The 26788-nt window shown below is 33.1% G+C and overlaps 1 protein-coding gene across 1 annotated transcript; it reads right to left on the bottom strand.

Annotated features, from left to right (window-relative positions):
* Nucleotides 1-5221: 5221 nt before the first annotated feature.
* LOC141347003 (vitelline membrane outer layer protein 1-like) lies at nt 5222-9861 on the bottom strand. The gene is made up of 4 exons (XM_073852333.1): nt 9522-9861; nt 8345-8472; nt 8110-8223; nt 5222-7938 (listed from the first exon to the last, which is right to left on the bottom strand). The coding sequence occupies exons 1-4, from the start codon at nt 9711-9713 to the stop codon at nt 7758-7760; spliced, it is 615 nt and encodes a 204-aa protein (XP_073708434.1). The 5' UTR covers nt 9714-9861; the 3' UTR covers nt 5222-7757.
* Between the last annotated feature and the right edge of the window lie 16927 nt (nt 9862-26788).

A 26788-nucleotide genomic window follows, 5' to 3' on the forward strand; every position in this document is an offset into this window, starting at 1 on the left:
AGGAGTGCCTCAGTCAGTCGGTAGAAATCCCTGAGGCCTTATTCTTATTTAGTTTTACGTTATTAGAAGTACTTTAATAAGAAACAGATCAATATTTGAGTTTATGAATGAAAGTTTAAAAAAGGCATTATACATTCTAACTAAGACTATCAGCCATAACAATCTTGTCCTTATCTTTGACTTTTACGTACTATTTCACATTCAAAATTCAAATGTAACATGCACTATACATAAAAAGCCAGATGTGACTATGCACAAAAAGTGCTTTATGAAATAAATAATGATGACCGATGTATTAGATTATATTGAATATCAGCCAATAACGCTGTCCATTTCTTGCAAGGGTCATTCAGCAACTTAATGTCAGTACATACAGTCCATAATGAATATCAAACTCTTATTTTACCAAATGCATATTGTGAAATAAGTGTTTTTTTATTTCAGTAATGTGTACCTCGTTTCTATTTATTTTTATTTATTAATTAAATTGCAATGTGGCCATCAGTGACTGGATCTGTAGATAGAGATCACTTTCTTTTGTCAGTGGCAGGTTTTGTATCTCTATAGAGGAAGTGTTTTTTTGTTTTTGTTTTTTGTTTTATAAACAATAGGCTACAAAATATAAGTAATGTTTAGACGATACAAAACGTCTAAAAATGCTTAGACCAATCTTTACTGTGAAGTACTCTGCCTGTAATTATTTGCTCAAACATCTTTATAATGCGCTTAATAATTCATTTAGTTTCTCTTATGTTGTTTTTGTACTGTATGATAAATATAATGCATGTGTGCATATAATATAAAAATCACAAAGGCAATATTAGTAACACTAGTATACACTTATTTATGTACTTATTTATTTTAGTGATCAGATACCTGCATGAATATTTTTGGGAACGATATTATAGAATTATACTTATTTATTAAGGATGCTTTCAATGGATCAAAACTGATGATGAAGACATTTAATGTCACAGTGTTAAATTGTTACAAAAGATTTCTGCTTCATCTAAATGTCGGTTTTCTGAACTTTTCATTCATAAAGAAAACCTGAAAAAAAAAAAAAAAAAAAAAATACAATAGTTTTTTTTTTTTTCGGATAAACATCCAAAGAACCTGATCAACAGTTGACAATTAGTCAGATTTCTGACCTGAGAGACAACAGGCCTTGAAACACATGATGAGACACATCTCTCACTGAGAGGAAAAGAAGAAATGTCCAGTGCAGCTCTGACTGTAGTCCAATGTTTTTAAGTTTTAAGCTTTAGATGAAACATTTACAAAATATTCCTCTTTATACAGTCAGGTAAAGTGCCTGGGTTGACCTTGAACCCTGTAATACAGTGATATGTTGCCCTCTACAGGTGAGCATCAGAATCAGAGTAAAAGATGTACAAATACAGTAGGTAAGTATTGTACAGCAACAGCAATGAAAACACACACATATAGATTTCACTTCATCAGCTGATATGGATGTTATCTACTGGATTTAATAAAGTAACAAGAGTTTCTGAGAAATCTCTAAACACAAACATAACATTATTGAGGTCAAACACAAAGATGTAAAATGTGACTCTAATAAAATCAGGGGTGCATTTCCCAAAAGCATCGGTAGCTAACTATGGTCATTATTTCCACTCAACTCTATTGGTAACGATGGAACTGAGTTGCTTTTGGGAAACACACCTCAGTTCTGCTGTTTTCATCTATTCCACAGGTTTGAATGCTTGATCAGAATCCACATCTCTTTCATTTCCAGTCAATTCTTTGTTCAGGATTTACCCCTAAAACAGCTGTGTATTGATGCCGTTTCTGACAGAATACTCACCTTGATTCTGTTTTCTCATGTGCTTTAGCTTTCAGTTCACACACGACATCTCTCTGTTTCCCCAGAATTACATTAAATGAAGAGAATGATTTCTGTTCTTACCAGAGACTCTTTCTGGATTCATCTGTCAGCTGATGATGATGATGATGATGATGAGGTTTCATATCAAGCAGATCTCCTTAATGCATTAAAATGAGATTCATTATGTTTTCCACATTATAACGCAAATAAAGTACTGAAGTGTCTGTTAGAAAATATCAATGTAACATATATAATACCTGTTTAATAGTTGCGAAGTAATTATTTATTCAAGAGAAGCACCTGCTCAGTGAATATCTGATATAGACGCAGTCATATTGTTTGTAGAGTTTCAAATCTCAGTCTGAAGGTTACATTCGCGACACAGAGCTGAAGATGTAAATGTGTGATGAAACACACCTGATTCACATCAGCAGCTCATCAATGACTTTAAAAGAAACATCAGCATTATTACTTGCTGAAAACTGAATGACATGCACTGAATTAGGCTGAAAGAATGGCACTTGTATTAAATTGAATTTAAAACTTTATAAAACAAATATGTATCAGTAGAGTTTTATAAAGAATATAAACTGCAGTTATCATCTTAGTCCACCAGATGGCCATCTACATCTTCACATGGAGCATAAAGACACTCATCACACACATCTGATGTGTCTGGATCATATCAGCTTCATCAAACTGCTTTAGAGAAGAGGAAACTTCTGATGACACAAACTTGACAGTATTTTACAAAACACACTAGGCATTGAAACTAAAGATAGATGATAATAGATGAATTTGTACAGAAAATAGCTGAGAGGCCATGTGTGACAATTAAGACATTATTAACATGTATAAAGAAACGTAAACTCCTGACTGTTCATGTCAATGTTCTGATGACAGAAGAAGTGAAACAATAAGACACATAGATAGATAAAGATAAAGTAATAATGGGATTTGTCTAGAAATAGCAGAATTTCTTAAATCTTCACAGCAGATATTTCTTTGTGAATAGATTCACATCATTGTTCGTGTGCTACATGGGAATTACAGCCAAGCTTATAAAAAAGAAAATAAAAACAAAATAACTTTTTACATTTCTCAGATCACGATTTAAATTTGAAGAAGTGCTTGTTTAACCTCCATATCAACTGGTCTGTTGATCAAATATATCATACTGGCTTTTAAGATGCTTACCGCTATATGAGAGATCACAAGAATGAGAAGTATTTCCGTGCTGCACTGAAGCAAGAAATGTGGATAGAGATGTAAACACAATTACGTCACCCAGTGCTACGTTTAGAGTTCTGCCTGAAGGGGCGGGTATCGTTCACTTTCCTTTCTACAATTGTTTTTGTCTCTTCTGCATTTTTCTTGCACATGCACTGTTGTATGCATGTTTGTACCTAGTCAACCTTTTGGAAAGTTACCACCCCACACTCAAAAAAATGGTTTTGTGCCATTGTTGGTTTTATTTAAATATTTTATTTTAAAACAACATATATATATTTTGTTGTCCGCCAAAACACTATTGCATTGTGCTTAAATAACTTAATAACTGTTTAATTATCCACTTTACTTAATTATGAATTGTTAAAGTAACGCAAAGGGTTTAATTTCACCATTCAAAAACGGGATGTGACAATTTCTAAAGTATTTGATGAAGACACGTCGTCATGATTGATCATTATTACAGACACCTGATGTTAATAAGCAGAATCACCAAAAGAGGGAAAAAAAAATTTAAGCAACCATTATAGTGGCCAATGTTTGCATTAGTTGGGCTCTTGACCCTTAAATCTTCAATGTTAGATTTTGTTTGGCTGCTTTTACTGAGTTATAACAGCCAGACAAGCCAAGAACAAAAGTCATCAAGTAGCATTGACTGTACTTAAAATAGCTATCATCATATAGTGACTTAAGTACTTGACTTAGGTTTTCCTTACAGATTTCAATAGAACTGTGAACAAAAGATCAGTCAGTTTTGGCTTTATGAGACAGATGAAGAAAGAAAGAAAAAGCTTTTTTGCTTTTAGACACACAGACATGAAGAATCAGTGTGAGAATCACAACAACGGTGACCACCAAAAAACCAAGTTGTAGCCAATCAGAACTCATCCATGACTCCCATCATGCATTGCGACATGAATAAATTATGAGCTGTTTGGCCTATTTTTTAGTAAACCAAAACAAGCTGACTAAACTTAATGGTTTTAAGTTAAAGGACATTGATTACATTGATTTGGTTGGACATTACTATTTCACTTTGATTTTCCTAATTCAATTGTGTTGTCTTAACAGAATAATTTTGAAAATATTGAAAAAAATCCTTATATGTTAATAATAAACAATTTGGTTGTTTGGAACCACTGTCTATAATTGAATTGAGTTAGTTTAAAGAATCATTTTTTTGAGTGACAGCATTTGAACCTTTCCTGAAAGTGTATAATTTGCCTATTGTGTGCTTTTTAAGAAGAGCACTACTGGTTTGCAAATAATACAGAGGATTTATATGATTTGAGAAATGTACCAAAGCAAGTGAGAAAAACTCTAATCATCAGATTGCCCTAAAAATGTAATATAAATCTCTCCAAACCCATCAGATTCCCAGCTCCACGTTGGTACTTCATCTCTTCAGTTCCCAGCTGGCATTTTAACGTGGGGTCAGCGTTGAATCAACGTCACTTTGTCAGATGTCAGTGTTGGATAACCGTTGGATTTTGTTTAGATTTGCAAATCTAAACAACAGTTAATTGATCAGCATGGTTTGAATGTTGGAACAACGTTATTTTTCTACTGATATATTTCAACAAAATGTTTAAAAGTCATGGTTGTAAAATTAATGTTGATTTGACGTACAACTCAAATTTTATTTATATTTCTTTGTTGAATCCATTGTTAGTAAGCAACACCATTTCAACCATTTGGTATTCAACGTTGTGTAGACATTGAATGAATGTTTTTTCATAAACTGACAGTATTTCAACCACATTTAAACTTTTAAGGTCAGTTGAATGCCAGCTGGGTGATTATGTGGACTGAAACGAAAGCAGGAGATCATGTTTTGAAGTGTCATCAGTTTGGAAGTTTGTATTAATACTTTTGAAAATGTACACCTAATTATTTTAAAGATTTATACAATTTTTTATTTTTTCATTTGCAGTGTATCTTGATCCAGACAGAGCTGTAGAGCGTTATTCTGATGTATCAAACAAGATCAAACATGAGGTGAGGAAAGAAAAAAAAAACAGTTTCTAATAAATACTTCATTACTGTACTTTAACAGATTTATTAGAAATGTTCTGGTTTTAATTAATTTTTCATGCAGCTGATTGATCAGGAATTGATTTGATGTCACATGAAATTATGATATAATGCTTTAACACTGCTGAGTTTAATGAAACTGTATTTTGTAATTACAGATATGAATGGACTGAAGAAACACAAACTGAAATCCAAAAACAAGAGAACTAAAAGAAAGGCCGAGGCTAGTAATGAGACACAAAGCAGTGCATCTCAAGTGAAAAACAGACACAAACTGATGAGACGGAACAGTCTGGACAGAATAAATCCAGATTGTAAGTATTTGTTGATTATGGAGCTTATGCTCGATATCTCCTTTACACTCCTGTCATAAAGTGATGCAATCAGATTCATCAGACTGGCTTTCTGCCGTCACAGATGAATTAAATATTTACAGATGTGTGATTTTGTTTGATGCGTTGTTTTGATAATTTAAACAATATCTATATATTTTTGTGATTTCTAGTCTGATGTGATCGGGCCTGAATATTTTCAGTCTGACTTAAAAGCTGAGATGAGATTCTGACATCAAAACCCTCAGCTTATTCTCAAGAACAAACATCTTGCCTGAGTTGACCTTTGACCCCTGTAATACAGTGATGTGTCGCCCTCTACAGGCCATCATCAGAAACAGAATGAAAGATCTACAAATACAGTATGAAAGTATTTAACAGAAACCGCAATGCAAACACACACATATAATTTCACTTTATCAAATGATATGGATGTTATCTACTGCAGTGTTTCTCAACTCCTGTCCTCGGGACCCACTGCTCTGCACATTTTGTATGTTTCTGAGTCTGACACACTCAGTTCAGTTCATGAATCTTTCTACTAATGAGCTGATGATCAAAATCAGGTGCCTTAAATGAGGAAGACATACAAAATGTGCAGAGCAGTGGGTCCCGAGGACTGGAGTTGAGAAACACTGATCTACTGTATTCATTTAATAAAGTAACACGAGTTTCTGAGAAACCACTAAACACAGAGAGAACATTATTGTGAAGATGTGAAATGTGACTAATCGATGTGAGTTCATCTATTCTGCAGGTTTGAATGGTTTGATCAGAATCAGATCTCTTTGATTTCCAGTCAATTCTGTCTTAATGATTCACTCCAAACCCTTGCTCAGTATTTCATCTCCTAAAACAGCTGTGCTTTTGTGTATTGATGCCGTTTCTCACAGAATACTCACTTTGATTCTCAGCTTTCTCATCTGCTTTATCCCTCAGTTCACACACATCTCTGTTTCATTTGTAAGTTTTCTTCATTTCAAAGCTACAAAAAATAAAGTAAAATAATGCAATTATTTCTATACAGAAGAAGTGTTTTATTCTTAGATGAAATTAAACTGATACAGTCATACTACTGTATGTAGAACATGGCTGTGAAGTAATGACTTATTCAAGAGAAGCACTTCGAATTTTTTATTTTAGATGTAGTCATATTGTTTGGAGACTTTCAAATCTCACACATTTTTAACGTGTAAATGTGTGTGATGAAACAAACCTGATTCAGATCAAGGTCTACTGTTTAAAACAGAACAGTGTCTATTATAGCATAAGCAGCTAAGATTTTGTTTGTGGACATTTAATGCAAAATGCAATAGCTGATAACTGAATGGCATTCACTGAATTAACTATCAAACATTTCACTTGTATTAAATAGAATTAAAGGCACTGTAAATAAAAACGTGTGAGTAATACTATTTATATTTATTGTACTGCATTGACGATGAAAACAGTTGTTTCCATCTTTGCCCACTAGATGGCGCAAGTAGATTTTTCACTGCAATCTCAAATGCCTTTAGTTTCAGTTTACAGTGTAAAAGGAGATCTGTTCTGAAGAGGGATAACGAGAAGGCCAGAGTCCGAAGATCATTATACTACATAAAAACAAATGTAATTTCTACATTAAATAATTTAATTCAGGCAAGAATTAAAAACAAAGAGTAAATTTTATATTAGTACTCAGTTTAAGCTTGTAATTAAAGCTTGAATTTAAAAGCATTTTTTACTTGGAATTATTTATTATGTTTACAAGGATTCGAAGTAAATATTAAAGTTATGATTGCATTTTTCCAATCATGCACTGGGACATGAATAATTAAAAAGGTATTTAAAAAAAATGTTAACTGCTTTTGTTGTTAGTTTTAGTAACTTACTGTTTTGTGACATCTAGAATTAATTTTTTTACTCAAAATGACCCATTCGTACTCAAACACTTTCCACTGATTGTTACCATCATTGTGTGATGAGGTGCCAAACAGTAAGGCGTTGATTTGGGTAATATTTACATTGAGTGGACATATAATCTTAAAAGGAATAACAGGCTGTCTGCTTTCACGTACGTCTTTGTAAATGAACAACATCCTTTTACAGCATGTCATTTTTCAGTGCCACAGTGTTTGAGTACAGTTTATTAACTGTGATTGGGTGAATGTAGTATTGCAGATCTAACTTAAAACAAATAAGTAGAAATTACTCATCAAGCTCCAACTGGCCACATTTAATTGACTTATTTGCTTTGCTAATTCGACCAAACTTAAAAATGACCTAGATTTCAGTTTTGCAATGACTTCAAAGTGAGCAGAAGAGTTCTGAATTTAATCACAGCAAATCATGCGCACATCATTGAGAGCGGTGTCGTCTCCCATTCCCTGATGCTCTTCTATCCGTGTAATGATGCCACAAATCCCTAATCTTTGACATGTTGAGCTCCATTCGCCCCACTCGCCCCACTCTGTGCCACCACCCAGCAGCGAAGACCCAAGAGAGCATTTGAATCTGGAAAAAGGTAGGTATATATATACACATATATATATATACACAAGTATATATATGTGGAGTATCTCAAACTGACTGCATTTATTAAACCAAAATGCAAAAACTGCTTTTTAATAAATGTAGTTCTGCACATTCTGCATATCTCAAAGTGAATGATGACCACATGTTCACCTGATGTTGTTTGCGGCCGTGTCGTCTTCAAAACCTCTTGAGGATTTGACTCTCAGCTGAAAAGCAGTCAAGAATCCAAAAGGACACCATTGGATTTTTGTCCATTGACCCCAGCTGAAGAAAAAGCACGTTTAATACTGAAAGTTCAAATTCATTACAAGTTTATTAAAGAAGCTGCTTCTAATAGAATTCATAATAACACAAACCCGCTATAACTAGTATAACTACTCGTTACCTTCCTACATCTGAGTGAACTGTGGCGTAGTCGTAATACGTGACTGATAGGGATTTAGTCGGATCGACGCAGTGAAGGCGAATCCCGTTGAGTGCGGTGTTATCGGTCCAAAAGGACAATTCTTCCACCTTGAAAAAACAACAAACCTAAATTTGAAAGAGCTACAAACAATTCTTTCAAGTTAACTCGGTTACACTTTATTTTAGCATGCTTTTATACATTTAAGCAGGGGAGAGTGGGGACAGTTGCAACACTTTTTGCATTGCCTTAAGTTTTTTATAGAAATTTTAAGACAATTAAGCTTTATCTGTCAGCTACTCCCCCATATTGCTGCAACATGTGTACATATGATAATATACGCACAATTTACACTTATAGACCAAGTGAAATGTTGCAACTGTCCCCACAATATACATAATTATATATATTATAATTAAATCATTCTTAAATATCATTTGCTTTTCCTTTATTTTATTTGTTCACAGTCAGGGTCTTTAACAAAGGGAAATTGGCTGTTTTTTACCTATTCACTTAAAAAGAGGAGAGATACCTAACAATTAAAGGGGTTCATTACTATTATCATTATTAAATTACAATTATGTAATGGTATGACAAACTTTTAAATCAATGTTGTGATAAGGGCAGCATTTTGGGATGTCCCTACACTGATAGCCATGATAAAATCGGCATATTAGATTGAGACAATATCATTGAATAACACTAGCTATACCTATTAGAAGCTCAGAACTTAGACACTTTGACCAAAAATCTCATCTTCCAAAAAAAAAAATTTTTTTTACCATGAAATTGATTTTTTGTAGAAGGAATGCTCACATGTGGCTGATTTCTTCCAGGAAGTATAATGGGCCGATAAAACATGTGCAGTATGAATATCATCTCTGTATCTTATTCCTGATTTAAGAAATAAGCCATGTTGCAACTGTCCCCACTCTTCCCTATGGGTAATATAAATTAACTACATGTACATACTTTAGGGTTTGGTTTTGTCTTAGAGTTATTTGCATGTGATTATGCATAATTAATTATTATAATAGTCAGTAACATGTGTAACCTTAAAATAAAGTATTACCATTAACTCTAACCATCCCATAGTAACTTTCATCTTTGGGTCCTTTAGTATTTACACGTTACTGTTATGATTCAATGCCAGACTTACCTTTAGACTAAACCCAGCAGCATACATTCCAGTTGGACAGATTTCCTTAGAGCCCCACGTCCCCCAGTCCATCCCATTGGACACAGTCAGCTCTGATGTGTAATTTCTTGGCTTAGAAACTCTTACTGTAACCGACTGAATGCTCACATGCAGCCCATTAATGACTAACAGTAAAGAAATAAAGTAATGCATGGCTGCAGCGCTGGCCTGATGGAGTAAAATACAGGTAAAATTAATTCTACTAGACTTCTACAGCAAAAACTGATCCAGGGTCAGTAAAACTGCTCAAAGAAACAATTTCTTTAATTCCAGAACAGAAAACCTGAGCCGACTACAGCCTGTCCACAGAATATGCCTGATTTTTTCAGAATACATTTATATGGTTTATCAATATTTTAATTTCCTGGTTCTAGCCAATCAGCAGCCAGGAGGAGCACAGGTAAATAACCTTTATCTGGCTGAAAACACAAAAATACAAACACTGATCCAGCAAAATCTCTAGTGTCCTTGAAAACTGTTTTTCTTGGCAAAATGCCTATAAAATGTTGAGTTGCTTGTTTGATTTTGCATTTGCTAACAGGTTTATTGCATTTATTGCTTGTCCTCAATTTAATAAGAGTGATTGCAAGGAAGCAAGTGTTAAAGTAAACTGCTAATCTGTGATTTAAATCCCCCTCATGTGGTTCCAAACCTGTATGACTGTCTTTCTTTTAAGAGGCATGAGGAGATTTGAAGTATCATACAAGTATATTCATGCATACTGTAAATCTAATTAATTAACCTTACTTTAAAATGCATGCAAACCGATCGCCTTAAAAATAATTCTAATTAAAACTAATTCATTTTAAGTTATATAATAGGTGTGTAATCCAAACACCTTATTATTTAAGTTGAGCTAACTAATGTAACAAAATTGCAACTTGGAATTTCTCAGTGGTATTTACTTGAACAGCAAACTGATCTGACTTATTTGTTAAAACCATGCAAACCAATTGCCATAAAAAGACCAAGTATTAATCCAATAAATTAAGTGCTTTAGATGTCTACTTAGTAACAACACATATAACCAAAAGAACTACTGCATCGACAACTACAATTATTGCTGTTTAAATCAGGCAGTCTATAGTTTTAGTGTGTGTAGGGAAAACCATACTGTAGGCTCTACTCTTCAGCACAGTAACCTCCAAAAAAAGCAGACATACCAGAACAGAAACCAAACAGAAACCAAACATAAGAAAAGATTAAACAAGAGGTTTTATAATAATTTGTGAGAAGGAGAAAATTGTCTTATCCACAGAACGAGCTCAGATCAGTTAGCTAAAAAATCAGGGGTTATTAACATTGTTGTTCCAGTCAGTGATCAAGAAACAAAGCAAAAATAACTAAATCATTTTGGTAGTCAATGACCTGCTTGTAAACACACTTTAGACAAACACTGATCGATCGGGTCCAATGCTGCTCATTGCCAGTAAAAGCATGTGCCCTTTGAAACAGCATTACCTTTTTTTTTTTTTTTAACTTTCAATTTATTTTTATTATTATGTATCTAATATATATATATATATATATATATAATTTTTTTTTAGGTCTATATATATATAATTTTTTTTAAGGTCTACATTGGGGTGGGTTCTAAATTTACACAGTTGCTTTTTGTTTTAAATTACTGTTCCTAGAAGGAAAACAATTTTTTTAACAAAACAAAAAACAAAAACAATAAAATTTTGAAGTAATAGACAATTTTCAAGAAATGTGACAACATGCCCCATAGGGCAATAATCTAATTTTGGAATGTTACAATGAACATATTCCAAAATTAAATTATCAATCTAAATAATCTAAATAATCTAATTTTGGAGCATGACAATGAACGGATCACAACCATGCCAGGAACGGCCCTGATCGCAACACACAGCTGTACAGTAGTTCAAAACAATGTGGACAAATAGATGAAACACATTCAGAAAAACCCTCCACTCCCTCCACACACAGCTCTCATAGAACACCACACACATAAACCAGCCAAAATGCTTTACATTTCCTGAAATAATAATTTCACCTGTTTCTTGTGGTTTCTCATTAAAATCCATAAAAGTAAACTGAAAATTGCATCGCTAATGTCATACAATAGCATAGTTTAATAACAGCGGGGTACATTGTAGCACACTCTTAACTTTCCCCATCTGCGCGACTAGAATATAATACAGGTTAATGTCTTCTGGAATGTCTAAAAGATTCTGTGACAAGGTGTACAGTAAACAAGCCAAAAAAACACAGATATATTATAAGCTCTCGACCTAATAAACGAGCGTTTAAGGACACAAAAGTAGAGTGCAACATGTCATATTACTCTGAGAACTTTGTCAACTGGAGGGATATTTAACGGCGACAGTAAACGTTCAATATAAAGTCAATGGAGAGCAGTTGGATTGTCATTGTGGTACTCAGAAGAATCACTGAATTAAATATAAAGTCATTTTAAAACAATACATTTTCATTGAATCTTTATTTGAGGAACTTTTTTTATATATAAGTACAGTACGTTTTTTTATTTACCTTTTTAGGTGCAACACATTTTAATTTAACACTTTTTTTATTTACCTGTATGTAAGCACAGTGCAGCGTTAATGTTCGAACCATTTACAATGTTAACGTGGCTTACAACAATAAATATTCTTATTAAAGGGATGGTTCGGAGTAGAATTGACTTTAATGCTATGCACTCCGAAGCCCATCTAAATACCCCATCCGAAGTTTTTTTTACCTTAGTCGAACATTTATGAAGATATTAGAGTTTTTCGAATTGCTTGTTAAAGGAGTGAATGGTACATGTGATGTATCTGGTAAATTGCACCACTAAACGTGCAAGTAATCTTACCAAACTTGTACAGTAGTGTAAATAGGTGATGTTCTCACAAAACGCTGCATCAGAACATTTGTAAGTCCACCATGAGTGTTTTAAAATCACATTTTAGCCGATCCCTATTAGTCTCAAAAACTACAAATGGCGACACGTCGACGTCACTTCCCTGGTTTGAAAAAAGCACGTAAAAGTCCTCCTACATCTGTCTGCATGTCAACTTGTAGGAGGACTTTTACATGCTTTTATCAAACCAGGGAAGTGACGTCGACTTGTAGTTTCTGAGACTAGTAGTTCTCGGGTAAAAACGTGTTTTTAAAACACTCATGGTGGACTTACAAATGTTCTGATGCAGCGTTTTGTGAGTACATAACCTATTTACACTACTGTACAAGTTTGGTAAGATTACATGCACGTTTAGTGGTGCAATTTACCAGATACATCACATGTACCATTCACTCCTGTAACAAACAATTAGAAAAACTCTAATATCTCCATAAATGTTCGACTAAGGTAAAAAAAACTTCGGATGGGGTATTTAGATGGGCTTCGGAGTGCATAGCAATGAAGTCAATTCTACTCCGAACCATCCCTTTAAGTATGAACTGTGTCAGAGCTGATCCCATGTAATTATTAACAACTATTAACTCAAATAGTGGGAAATAATCTAAATTTATCAAAGCAGAATTGTGCAAGTTTGAATGTTGAGACATCCCACATAAAAGGCAGGTCTACAGAGGACAGATTTGGCATTCTGCAGGCATTTTGCTCAACCCTAAATTTTGATAATTCATATGTAGGCTACTTATTATTATTTTACTTACTTTGTATTGTAATAATAATCAATATTGTTCAGTTAATGATGAGGCAAGTTTAATATATGATGGTGGGCTGAAGTGAGTCTGTTGTCTGATAATCTGATCTTACTGTTTGGGCTTTTTTGCTTACAGTTTGGTCGGCCCACGTCTCCTGAGCCTCACTGGTTGCAGTGGAAAGAGAGTTTTCTCATCTTCTGCACCAGCTTTCGTTTTTGTCAGATGAAACGCGTTCACTGTGTACCATGAGAGGAAGTGACAAAGTGACACAGAACTTGTTCTACATTTTGCTGGACAGAGTCATGTACTCCTCTAAATACTTTTGCTCTCATGTTTATGTTTTTAATACATATTTTAAGTGTGTGTGTTGAAATGTATGAATGTAAGAGGACAAAATGTATGCATGCATGGATGTGAAAGGAGAATGTAAGTGTGTGAAAGCTCCACAAATTAATTATTATTATTATTAATTAGAATTAATTATTGCTTGGACGACCCTTTATACTTGGTACAATTGCTAAGCAAAGCTTTCTGTGAATGGAAAAACTTCACAAGGCAAAGAAAAGCACCAAGTCGAGTTTGTATGTGACCACAGAGACAAAGAAGACACAGCAGAATGTAAAACTTCGATCACAGATCATATGTGGTGAGTTTACTGGTTAGAGAATCCCCAAATGACTAACTGCACATGAGAAAACACATTTTGGAGGTATGACTAATTTAATCTAGTTTGTGTGCATTTACTTACTCATCTAACCTACACAGTACAATGTGGATTTAAGGCGCACCGGACGTGGTAAAAGGTGCCTTTAACCCTGGATTACCCAAGAACCATTTTCTTCTTTGGAAAATTATGAAGTATGCATTAAATTACTGCTATAAGGTCACTGAACACCAAAATATCCACTTTTTCAATTTGAACCCTTTATTCCCTAATTTAGGATAAGGGCCAAATTTGACCCGTTGGGCTGTATAGGCGTAGCATATTAAAGAATCACAAGAACAAAGAGTGTCAATGCAAACTATTTTAAATTTAGGAAAATAATCAGTCAACCACACAGCTATTTAACAATGCTTTTTTTTTTTTTGCTTTATTTGTTGCATGTTAGAACTACACATTTTTCACAGTGCATTTCAGTTTTGAGGTCTTTGCACACAGCACATCGGAGCGGCCATACTCCCTGAAATGATATACTACTTTATTAGTCTCTGGCCCTGTACTACTGAGGTAACTTATTAAAATATATTATACAAATTAAATTATTTCAAGGCTTTATCCAAATACAGGACTGTCACCATTTTTCATCAAAGTCACTTAAAGAACCAATGGGTCATTTTTGACCCGACATTTTTTTAACCCATACACCCAGAGGGTCATTTTTGGCCCATCGTTTTTTGAACTAGCTCAGAGTCCCTCATTTATCCAAAAAGAATATAAAACATACTTCTAGGCATTCTGCAAGCTAATATTAAATAGATTAACAAAAAATACACCATTTTACCAACCGCTGGTTTGCTGAGAAGACGATTTTGTTTGGGTAGGTTTCCAGCTCAACAAAACAGCATGTGGTCAGCCATCTTGTTACTACCACTCTGGCACTTGTGAGTTCAATATTCATCCACTAGGTGTCTCTATGCAGGGGCCACAAGTGGCACTCTGGGCTTTTGAAGTTAAATTTGACAAATTTGTTTTTGTTTGTTCATTTTGGGTAGCAGCAATTAACAGCGGCCAAATTTGACCCCGTGGGTTCTCCAGGATATTAATTTCCTGTAAACCACTAGATGGTAGCACTTTTCAAAACATTTGCTTTTCAAAATGTATGTGCAAATTTGTCTGATCCTTGGCGTGATCGCAGGCAGCAGCACAAAGCCGATTCTGTGCTTACTTCATCTAATATTTTATGTTTTTAAAAATGTTGTAGATTTAAGTAGCAAACGAGAATCACTAAAAGTATTTAATATATCTTGAGACAAAGGTCTTCTTAATGATTTTGAATGCAACATGACTGCATACAAGACAGAAAATTCTGCTTGGCTTATTACCTGAATATCTTTAAAAGTTGCTGAAACCTCATTTTAATACATATATACAACTAGATCATATCATAACTAGTTATACTAGTTGCATATTTCCTTGGCTATTCCTAGAAAGAAAACTATTTATGGTCGTTCCACTTTTGAAGTTGCTGCCAAAATGATTGAAATTAGAGACTAATTTTCGAGTATGTAAATAATAAAAAAAATAGTAGGCGCTTTGACCTTTTTTCTTTTGTGTATTATATATTGTGATATAGGCTATGTTTGTATGTTTCTCAGGAGATATTAATTCTTAATTAACTTGCCTGGTTAAATAAATGATGAATAAATAAATAAAATGTTGACATGACATTGTTAGATTCAGATAAATGAAATAAAATATAAATATTAAAATGTAAATAAAATATTATGTTGGGTGTCTATCTTAAAGATAATCACAATGTTTAGAATGAAGCCATCATATTTATAAACACGCTATTAATCATATTATATAATAAAATATAATTTGTTGTCACTGCTGTAAATCTATATTAAATTATTATGGGATCTCCTTCAATGCTTTCAGAATTGTTACTTTTTAAAATGATTTTGTTTCCTTATTTGATTTTTTTTTTATGTATATATATATAATATTTTAATAAGCAGAAAATAGTACAAAATTTGCTAAAGTGATTAAAAAAAGAACACTATTTTAGCTAAAGTATTTGTAATACTGTGTCCCTTTAACGCCGTATGGGGTAAAACTAAAGGACCCCTTGCCTCCTCGCACATTTATAAGATTTTTAAAAAAAAATAAACAAATTGCATGAATTATTTTCACACAATAAAAATATTTTTGCTCCATAAATGTTCAAAACAAACATAGATATTTTTCTGCAATTATCTAAAGTGACTTTAAATGCAGACGAAAACTCATCACCAGACAACAATGACTTGTCCATACACCCCCTTCTTTAGAACAGAGAAAGAACTTCCAAAATTGTGAAAACAAAGATGAAAATTTGATTCATGTATCTTGTATTCATGTAAAATTTCCATCTCTGTTGCACCAATTCTGAAAGTGTCTAAAATGACTACCCATACAAGTCATTGGTGTTTAGTGATGAGTTTTTGGCTCAAGGTCTAAATGTAAAGTCACTCCAAGGTGAACCTTGTCTTATACACAGAGACATTGTCATGTTAGAATAGAAAAGGGTCCTGTCCAAACTATTGATTAGAAGAGGGTGTTCCCAATAATTTTGGCAATATAATGTATAACTATTATACAGAGACTTGTGGAAAAAAATTCCATGATTTTTCCAAAACTTTTCCAGGCCTGGGAATTGCCGTTTTAAAATTTCAAAGCTTTTCAGGTTTTTCATGAGCACACGAACCCTAATAAAAGCAACTGATGCACTTTTTTTGTGGGACTTAACAATTCACAAGTTAAGCGAAACTACACAAACGGCTCGATTAGTATCTGGTTCCACCTTCCGAAAAACCAAATGTGTTGTGATTGGTTAGCAGTCCCACTGCGTTGCGATTGGCAAACAGTGTAGACGGCATTCCGCCCTGCTGAGCCCCTTCCCAAAGCAGCAAACTAGATTCTTACGTTTTAAATATGGATATTTTTCTTACAAAAACACATCGGATCGCTAAAGGAGGCTTTTACCGACCGCCCTGGAGCCATGTGAGGCACTTTTTTTTATTATGGATCGCATTGTTTCGGACTGATGGAGAGAAACACTCGTCTATACCGTTCAGTTCTAAAGTTTGGGGAGAGCTAGGATTATTTTTTAATGTAACTCCGATTGCATTCGTCTGAAAGAAGTAAGTCATATACACCTTTGATGCTTGAAAGGTGAGTTAATAAACCGCTACAGTATTGATGTAAAGGCTGTAGTCCAAATGAGCCGTTCGTTGTAGTTCTTGAAAAGGGACTTTTTAAAAACTAAATATCTTCCTTTGGAGTGGACTTGGATTTGTAACTTTGTAGATGTTTTTTATGCCCAAACGTACACACCACACACTGGCTAAAGTTCAAAAAGTGAAAAAGCATATAGCACCCCTTTAATATGTTAATAATATTCCCTTGTAAAGCATTACAAGTGACTCATCCTTAGAAATTTTCCCATGACTGACAGCTCATGTGTTGTCATGTTGAGAAAAATCAGAAATGCAGAGGCGTGAGTGCTTTATGAATATGTCATTGTAGTTCTAGACTAAACATCAACATCAAAATCAGTAAATGAAAAGCAAACTCAGAATATGATGCAAACTGTATTAATCAAATATGTTGAGCAACCATTTTATTAATTTTTTTTTTTTTCGTTTTTATTTATTGCTGAGGAGTGTTGAACTTTCTTCTTCTGCACTCTGCTCTACAGACATGAATTTACATTTCCTTTCACCTGAGGTTTTATTTATTTTGTTTAGGTGTAAAGCACTTTAACATTTGCCAAAAATACAACATTTTATAGTAAAAACAAACTAGCAAAAAGTAACACAATATTTATGTAATGCATTATTTTATATAAAAGGTAACTAAAGTAATTAATTACTATTTTAGGGAGTAAAGCAATATTGTAATGCATTGCTTGTGCAAGTAACTTTCCCCAACACTGATCTAAACACATATGAATGAATAACCCAATCATGTGCTAATAGTTCATTTATATTATACAGTAACCTATAGGGTTTTACTTGATACATTTCTACTGTATTTTTAATAAAAATCCAAACACAACTTAATGATAGTATATATAAAAACCCACTAAAGCAATCGTAGCACACTTTGAAGAAATGAATTTTATCTGACTACACTTACAATCAATTTAAGTGTTAGTGCTAATTAGTGTATTTATATTAAGTGTATTAAATGTACATATAACTATTACATGACTATTTTACATAACATCAATTTACAGTTTGTCCACATGTGCTAAGAAACCCATTCTCTGAACCAAAGTCTCAATAGCCGAAACCAGTTTGTCAAATAAACCTCTCTTTATTTTTGGAAAACTCTTTTTGCAAAACCCTAAACACATTCTCACTCACTAAAACACAATTTGGAATGTTATGAACTTGTGATGCAAAACCCTAAACACACAAAAAAGTAAAAGTTAAGCACAACTGCAACACGGCTGTCATTGTTTTAACTCCATAATTTTAAATTGTTCACTTGTTGCACAGAGTTCAACCTAATTTGGCAGATTTTCTGTGGCCACCATAAGCAGTTGGAAAGTTCACAAAAACAGCAAAAGAAGAGTGGAAGCATTACTAACAAGCATTGTTCAATACTGAAGCCACATTTCACACATTCAGCGATACAGGCCAAACTGTAAATCATATCAAAACTGATAAAAGCATTCAAATCAGAACAATTTGGAATGATTGTGTTTGGAAACACAACCCACACATCACTTAAACTAAAAGTTGTTTTATATTTATTGTTTATATATTTCAGAGCCTAAATGTAAAAAAAAAAATGCTTTTAATTAGACTGTAATGTTTAATGGCTATAATTAATAGGTAAAACTGAGGAAAAAATGCACTTAATAGAGACACCAGTAGCAGTATTGGTATTGGCTACTTAGTAAAATGATGCCATTAAACACATATTTAAAATATACTTTTTTTGTTGTTTATACATTCATTTGGAGTTTTTTTTTTACAGGTAATTACAGAAAAATGTATCCTGACTGGGTAAAGTAATCAGGCCGGTAAAAAAAAAGGTTTTGGCCAGTAAATTTTATCACGTGACCGGCCCTTGGCAGGCGTGGCAAAAAAAAAAAAAAAAAAAAAAGGGCCTAAAACTATTTTTTTATATATTTAAAAAATTGTTTTATATTCACACACACACACACACACACACACACACACACACACACACACACACACACATACACAAAATGTATTTATAACATATTGCCCACATATTTTTATAGATTAAATAATCCATTTCAAATGTATTGTAATGTACTGTAATTGTTAACATTCCCTTTATATGATACTATATATATTAATACATAAACTACAGATTTATGGTGTCTTTAAACAGTACAATCAAGATCACTATTACTATGTCATTATAGTAGCACTTTTTTCCACATTAAAATATAGCACTTCAAGTACTTTAGAATAAAAAAATATACTGTTTTGGTACACATCTAAACACATATGAATGAATAATCCAATCATATGTTTTTTAGCACATTTATAGCCTGGGCACGGTAACCTATAGGCTTTTACTTTACTACTTTTAATAAAAATCCAAACAGAAATTAGTGACATAAAAATCCACAAAAATGTTATGCAAAGTGATCGTAGCACAGGTTTAAGTAATGCAATTATGAAACCGTAACATGGGGTTTTGATTTGTCTTGGGTTTTCATTTTTTCATATCTTTTATTTGTACTTGTTTCATGCTGTTGAGTCTTGCTTCCCTTGCCCTCATGTATTCCTACCATTAGTCCTTTAGATCCATGTGTCATGTTCTCATTGGTTGTCTTTGGTTGCAATAGTCTTGTTCCTTGTTTCTCATTGGTTGTTTGTGTCATGTGACCCTCATTGTCTTGTATAAATAGGCCTTGTGTTTCTATGGTCCCCTGTCGCGTATTAATGTTGTAAAACTGCTGTCTGTTTCATGTCAAGTCTACATCAAGTCTGTTCAAGCCAAGTCAAGTCTTCTTCTGTTTTTGGATTATGTCAGTGTTTGGATTACACACTTGTAAATAAAACTGCACTTGGATTCATCACATCTTGCCGTCTCAGTGCACTATTGTTACAGAAACACTTCTGGTAATTTATTCGAGTACACTTAAAATCAATTTATATCAAATTATATTAAGTGTACTTTAGTAGCACAGTTGGGAAAATGCACTTATATCTATTAAATTGATATATTTTAAATATAATCAATTTAATTTAAATTTAGGATAACTATATAAGTGTACTAACACTGAACTAATTTTTTTAATCATTCAAAGCACTCTTAAGAAATACACTAATAAAGTCCTTCATATATTTTTGCGGTAGTACACTTTATTATGATACACTAAAAATGTATTCAAATATCAGTGGTATTTTGCAATTGCACTTAAGTACTACTGAAGTAGAAATATACTTTTAATCAGTGTATTTATAGTGTATAACCTTTGCTATTTATTAGAACGAAAAATAAGTAAGTTTTTTTTAGCAAATTCAAGTTTTACCTAGTGTTAGTACTGTAGACTATGTGTGTGCATTTGCATGGGAGAAAAAAGTATGTGATTTCCGTACATCATAAAACGTAACTTATCCTATGGTTTTGGTTATTTTGCTGCAAAGGCTGTAAGGACTTTTGAAATAACTGAAATCGTTAATAACTGCCCATCTGTCTGACTAAAAGTGCTTTCATCCCTTCCACATGCCAGCAACATAACTAGAATGCCAGTGTTCATTTTATTTCAGTCAGAGGATGTCTAAATCTGGTTTTTGTATCAGTTTTTGTCATTGTAGGTTTTATATGTCAAGGTATTCTGCATGTTATTTCCCTATGACACAAGGAGGAAGTTGTTGCTCTGCAGTAAGATGTATGATCACAGAGCTGACAAACCAATAAAACCACACCTACTCCATTTCCTGTTCTTAAAAACAGAAACCCTTTGCTGTTTGCAAAATAGAAGAGGAGCCTCGCTAGTACGAAGATCACATCCTTTTTAGTTTTTTTTGGAGAATATTATTTTTTTCTGTATTAGAACCAACACCCTATACTTTCATAATGGGCATCTTCTCATGAGGTTATACAAACCCCCTTTCCGAACCTCAGACGGCAAACATCGGCAGAGATCTCAGAGTTGTGATGGATGTTTCTTCTCTTCATCTCAACACAAGGTGATTAAAAAATAATATTTAATTTTTTGTTATTTTATAGTTATTAGACTTATTTTATGTGGAATACCTGGCGAACAAAAATGAAAAAGGAGTGCTTCTAAACTAGGGCAGCACAACTTTAATGCTTTTTAATGTACATTTTATATTAAACAGTGTTTTTCATTCCTGACAGGAATTAACTAATTTAGTTTTGCCACAAGAAGGAAAGCAAATTCCATGTTTGCATGTAGCTACTGTATCTGTATTGTTTGATCACCAATATTCAAAAGAACTTTGTAATCAAATTACAGTTAAATTGAACTGTCTGTACAAATGATATTTAAGTCATTTGTATGTTATCATTAAATCAACAATATATCAGTTCTCAGCACTGGGCCTGGTTTCACAGACAGGGCTTAAACTAAGACAAGATTAGGCCATAATTTATATTTGATTGTATCTAAACAAAATAAAGCACTATATTTTAAGGTTCGTCAGTGCAAAACTATTACAAATATTATCATTTAAATCCTGACAACAAAAATAGCTAAATAGTAACAGGCTGCTGAAATGGTGAACAGATTTTACCTTTTTCAGTATCAAAAAAAAATATAGCCCACTATTTAATGAAATATTTGATTAAGAATTATGATTAAGATGTAATATTTGTTCTGAATATTGGAAGCATTTTTAGCAGGGTCCCTCATGAGACTGATTGCTTTTACAAAATGGTCTTTTGTTATAGCTTATGTGGGCTGATAGCCAAAAATTCATCACTTGTTTGCAAGGAATATATGTGATACACCCATGTGTAGTCAAAATGTAATTTGAACAGTTGATTCTACACTGAATTATTTATTAATTATCAGGAATGTAAAATGTGTGTGTGTGTGTGTGTGTGTGTGTGTGTGTGTGTGTGTATATATATATATATATATATATATATATATATATATATATATATGTGTGTGTATTATATTTTTTTTATTGCACAATATAATGGAAACTGGAAAGAAAATGACTTTTATTATAAAATAAATGGTGATGCAAGTAATGAATGTGTCCTGATGCGAGGATTCTGACTAATTAAACATGGAAAACCAATCATGATCTAGTTTTTTTGTGTATTAAATTATTTAATTGAGGACAAAATACATTTTATTACCGTAACATGAGTAAAACACCTGGAAAGGCTTTTATTTTATTTTTTTCTGTTGAATTTGTGTTATCTGTTATCAGTTCAGACATAATATTTTTTTCTCTAGTTTAAGTTAGAATTATCTGGTTTTAATAAGACATTTGGTAACTGCACCGAGTTCATGTTTAATTGATTAGGAATCGATTTGATGTCATTTGATATATCATCACTTTAACACTGCTGGCTTTATTTTAACTGTATTTGTGTGATTGCAGATACAAATGGAGTGTAGAAAAGAAAACACACAGACAGAAAACTCCTGCTCCATCAGAAATCACAGACAAGCAAAAACCAACAAGACGGAGAGAGAAATGGAGGCCAAAAATGAGAAACAAACCATTGAATCACAAAAGAAAAGCAGCGGAAAGCCTGTTACACGTGACAGTATGAAGAGAAGAAAGCCGAATCGTAAGTGTTTGTTCATTGTATAATTTTATTTATTATATTTTAGTTTTGTTAGATTTAAAAAGATTAATCTGATTGACTTTCTGCACCTGCCTTATCTTTTCACAGCCGTGTGATTGTGTAATTGACAAGATTTTTTAAATTAAGAACAAAATTAATAATGTAATTGTATATTTCTAGTGTGATCCAGACGGGCCTGTAAGCTTCATTCTGATGTTAACAGTGAGGTGAGATTCGCGTCAATCCCTTCTTTACTGATGTCCATCAGCAGCTGCTGGAGATCTAATCATCATCATCATCATCATCATCATCATCATCATCATCCTCCTCCTACAGTCTGTTCACCTCCTGTCATCTGGAAGCTCATCTGAGCACAAACACACTCAGCAAGAGCTGCTTTCCTGAACTCTTATTGCTCTCATCAATGACTCAAACATTTCACACAGCACCGTTTCTGATGATGCTTTCAGTACAAGAGAGAAGGGCTGTTCAGTTGTACATATATTTCACTTTCTGCTTTTTTGTGTCACCCATTCACTAAGGAATCTGCTGTATGTAGTAAATAACCTTGTCACGATTCATGAAGATGGAACACTTTTATTGGGTTATTTAGTACAATATTAAATTATTGAGAGAAGATTAGATAGATAGATAGACAGACAGACAGACAGATCTATAGGTTTGTTTAACACTCACATGATGACAGACTGCTGCAAGAAAAGCTCAATACTGAATCCTGCAATTTACACTAATATCTGGTGTAATACTAAAACTGTATCTCTTTTTATCATAATCTGCTAAATTTTACAAATTTGGATTTACAAGATAAGATTTAATAACATTTAATATTATCATTAAAAATAACATAGGTCAACCAAATGAAAACTTTCTCTAGGGCTGCTCAATTTAGGCAAAAATCATAATCACGATTATTTTGGTCAATATTGTAATCACAATTATTTAAACAATTATGACAGGATCCAAAACTTTATATAATGATTAATTTAAAGATAGCAATACAGCAAGAGAAAAAAAAAACAATTCTGAATACTTTTATGCAAGTCTAAAGTAGCCTAACAATACTACAGAAATGGAATGTAATTATTTGAATGTAAAATAAAACATCATCTTCACTGTAATAGTTAAACATGCTTTGTTTCTTCTTACAACTACAAACCTCCTTCATTCAAGAGCAGTGAGGGATTTTTCTCTTTGTATTTTTACGTTTTATTCATATTAGGCACAGAGATGACAGAAGGGATATTATGTGTTGCTGCTTTAAGAGCCACACGGATCCGATATACTGATACATGCGTATTTTCATTATCAACTTTTTGATCATTTAAACTGATTTGCGTGTGAAATTAGGCTTTTATGGAGGAGTGAAAGTGCACCGCTGGAAAGGGGGTGCAATAACCGTTTCATCTCGATTACTGCATTTTCATGATCATTTGAAGCAGAAATCAAAATTGAAACTGAAATTCAATTAACTGCACAGCCATAACTTTTTCTGCCAATTCCTATAGTTTACAGTACTGGGAAATATCCCGTGAAGTGACAGCAGCATAGTGTGCACAAACCGGTTTTCTAAGATAAATGGTGTGAACCTCTGACCCAACAACATCAGAGATTTTCTGATTTCAGCTCATCACAAACATTTTCATTTTGTTGTAAAAAGCTTTTTTTTTTTTTTACTAATTTTTTTTTTTTAATAAATGAATGTAAATCTGTTTTGTACACAGACTCCAATGATAGATATATACATAGATTTTTTGTGTACTGTATGTGCCCCATAAAATACAAAAACAGAAATATAGAGAAATTCCTTTATGTCAGCAGATCAATCACGAATTAAACAGCAGGACAAGAGAGAAAGAGGAAAATGGCAAGCAAAGAGGATGAAGGGGACAGAAAAAGAGCCTGAGATGCAGAACTAATTAAAAAATAAATGGACAGATCACCCCAAAAAAAAGTTGTATGCGGGTTTGGACTTGGTTTTCTGTGAGTAGACATTTTAAATGGAAGGATGGCTTTATTTTATTTTTTATAAAATCCATACCTCCATTTAAAAAGTCTACTCACAGAAAACTATAAAAAAGAAAAATAAATCCAATCAAGTGTTTTAATCAAAGTCTTCTGAAGAGACATGATCACTTTAAGATATAGGCTTCCATTCACGATGAACCAGACTCATTTCTTTGTTCACAATTCATTTGAATTCCGTTGATCACTGAAACTATTCTGGCCTTATGTTTTAGTTTATCGTTAAATACCGACATCTAGTAGCCACTCTTAGAACTGTAACATTTAACAGTAGTTTGAGAACTGTTTACAAATGCCATGGTTAAAATACCAATCAAAGGTTAAAAACTTGACAATATATTGTATTTGCTTTACATGTTTTACATTTTGTTGAAAGGTATGGCTTAAGTACTTGAATGTGTTATGCAGTGTGTTTCTGTTAGACAAAATATCTTTACATTATTTTTGTTACTTTGTTACAGTTTCACGAGTTGGTTTACAGTAAAGAGAGTATGAAACGCAAACCACCTTTGACCTTCACTGGGGACTTTGTTTAGCTCGCTTAGAAACACAATCTCAATGCTTTTTGGTTGCTTTGTTCATTTAAAAAAAAAAAAAACATTCAAGAGTTGTCACTGTGTGCAAAATCAGTTTAGATCAGAGTTCAAGACAATGTAATCCAATCCACCAAAACAATGGCTCTAAATACACACCTCTTGGTGGCCTGAACTCTGTTCATTTTTTTTATTGTTCATTACCAATTTTTAACAGTCATTTAAATGACATTAATAAATGTAGTCAAGTACAGTATTGGTCAGCCTGAAAATGTCAATTTTCAACAAACATTATAAAAATATTATCTTTAGATTAATAAGAACGAATACAAAGTTGATTCAAACCCCATAAAGAAAGAAAGAAAGAAAGAAAGAAAGAAAGAAAGAAAGAAAGAAAGAAAGAAAGAAAAAGAAAACAGCGGTAAAAAATAAAATAAGTGTCAAAGTACTTTTCATGCAAAAGACCACCAGGTGGCGAAACTAGATTATCACTGCAAACTAACAAGCCTTTAGACCAGAGACCTGTTCAAAAGATCTGATTATTTTTCTGACTATGTTTATTAATCTGATAAATAGAGTTAATGTGACTCCATTAATGTTGCCATAATTCAATCTTAGAACTAATAAAAATGCAGGATTTAACCTGAACATTTAAATAGAGAAAGTTACAATCACTTCAGCTTTGAATATTATCAGTGCTAAGAGGAAAGATTATCAGAGCCCTTAAACCAAATAATTTAGTTATTCAGTTACACCTGAATGAATGGAACAGACTGTAGAAAGAAAAAGAAAAAACCTAACATGGTCATCCTAGTGTGTATTCATTGTTGAAAAGGGAAGGGAATTTGAGAAGAGGAAGAATTTAAGATGCTGCACTTTCAGTACACTATTAGTTGTGAGTGTATTTTGTGTCCCAAAAAGTGACTCATTTACATAAAGGTAATTACTCTGAGTTTTGGAGACTGTGTTGCTTGCCTTTGAAGGATTACAAATTTTAGAATCTGTTCAAATTGATCAAAGATTAAACATGGGTTATAACAGCATGAACGGAAAAAGTTATGTATATTGTGATTTCTAAGAGCAGACAGCCCAGGCCCTGAAACAGAAACCTTTTGTAACCTCTGGCAGGTTTCCCAAGTTAAGTGTGAATTCTAAGCTCAAAGTACAACTGTGTCCTTTTGTTTAGCACCTTTGCATTTGAATGACACTTGTAGTCTAAATAGATCAAGGCCGGGAAAAATCCTTTTACGAGGCTGATTATCTGTACCACATTTGCATGCTTTGTTTAGCCACCTCTATGTATCCCTCCACTGGAAAGGTATATAAACTGTAATGTCAATTTAATTACTCAGACGACTTTTGATGACTGCAGCGATGAACAGCTAGGATCTCAAAAAGAGAAACTTCTGCTTCCAGATATCCAAAACGTCTCCTGGTCTCTAAGAAAATGTTCACAACTCCTTGTAACAAAAACTTAGAATGCATGAATGAATATGCAGTGGTTATGGAAACATTAATGTTTATTTCTTTTAATGTGGTGCGCT

Source organism: Garra rufa, chromosome 1 (assembly GCF_049309525.1).
Source record: "Garra rufa chromosome 1, GarRuf1.0, whole genome shotgun sequence".
NCBI classification, from domain to species: Eukaryota; Metazoa; Chordata; class Actinopteri; order Cypriniformes; family Cyprinidae; genus Garra; species Garra rufa.

What these genes read in the sequence shown, in the direction of transcription:
- LOC141347003 (XM_073852333.1), bottom strand. Translation starts at nt 9,713, where the DNA reads ATGCATTACTTTATTTCTTTACTGTTAGTCATTAATGGGCTGCATGTG. An exon ending in CTGCTGGGTTTAGTCTAAAG is followed by an intron (nt 8,473 to 9,521) that starts GTAAGTCTGGCA and finishes TGTTTTTTCAAG; the next exon opens with GTGGAAGAATTGTCCTTTTG. An exon ending in ACGGCCGCAAACAACATCAG is followed by an intron (nt 7,939 to 8,109) that starts GTGAACATGTGG and finishes ACCTTTTTCCAG; the next exon opens with ATTCAAATGCTCTCTTGGGT.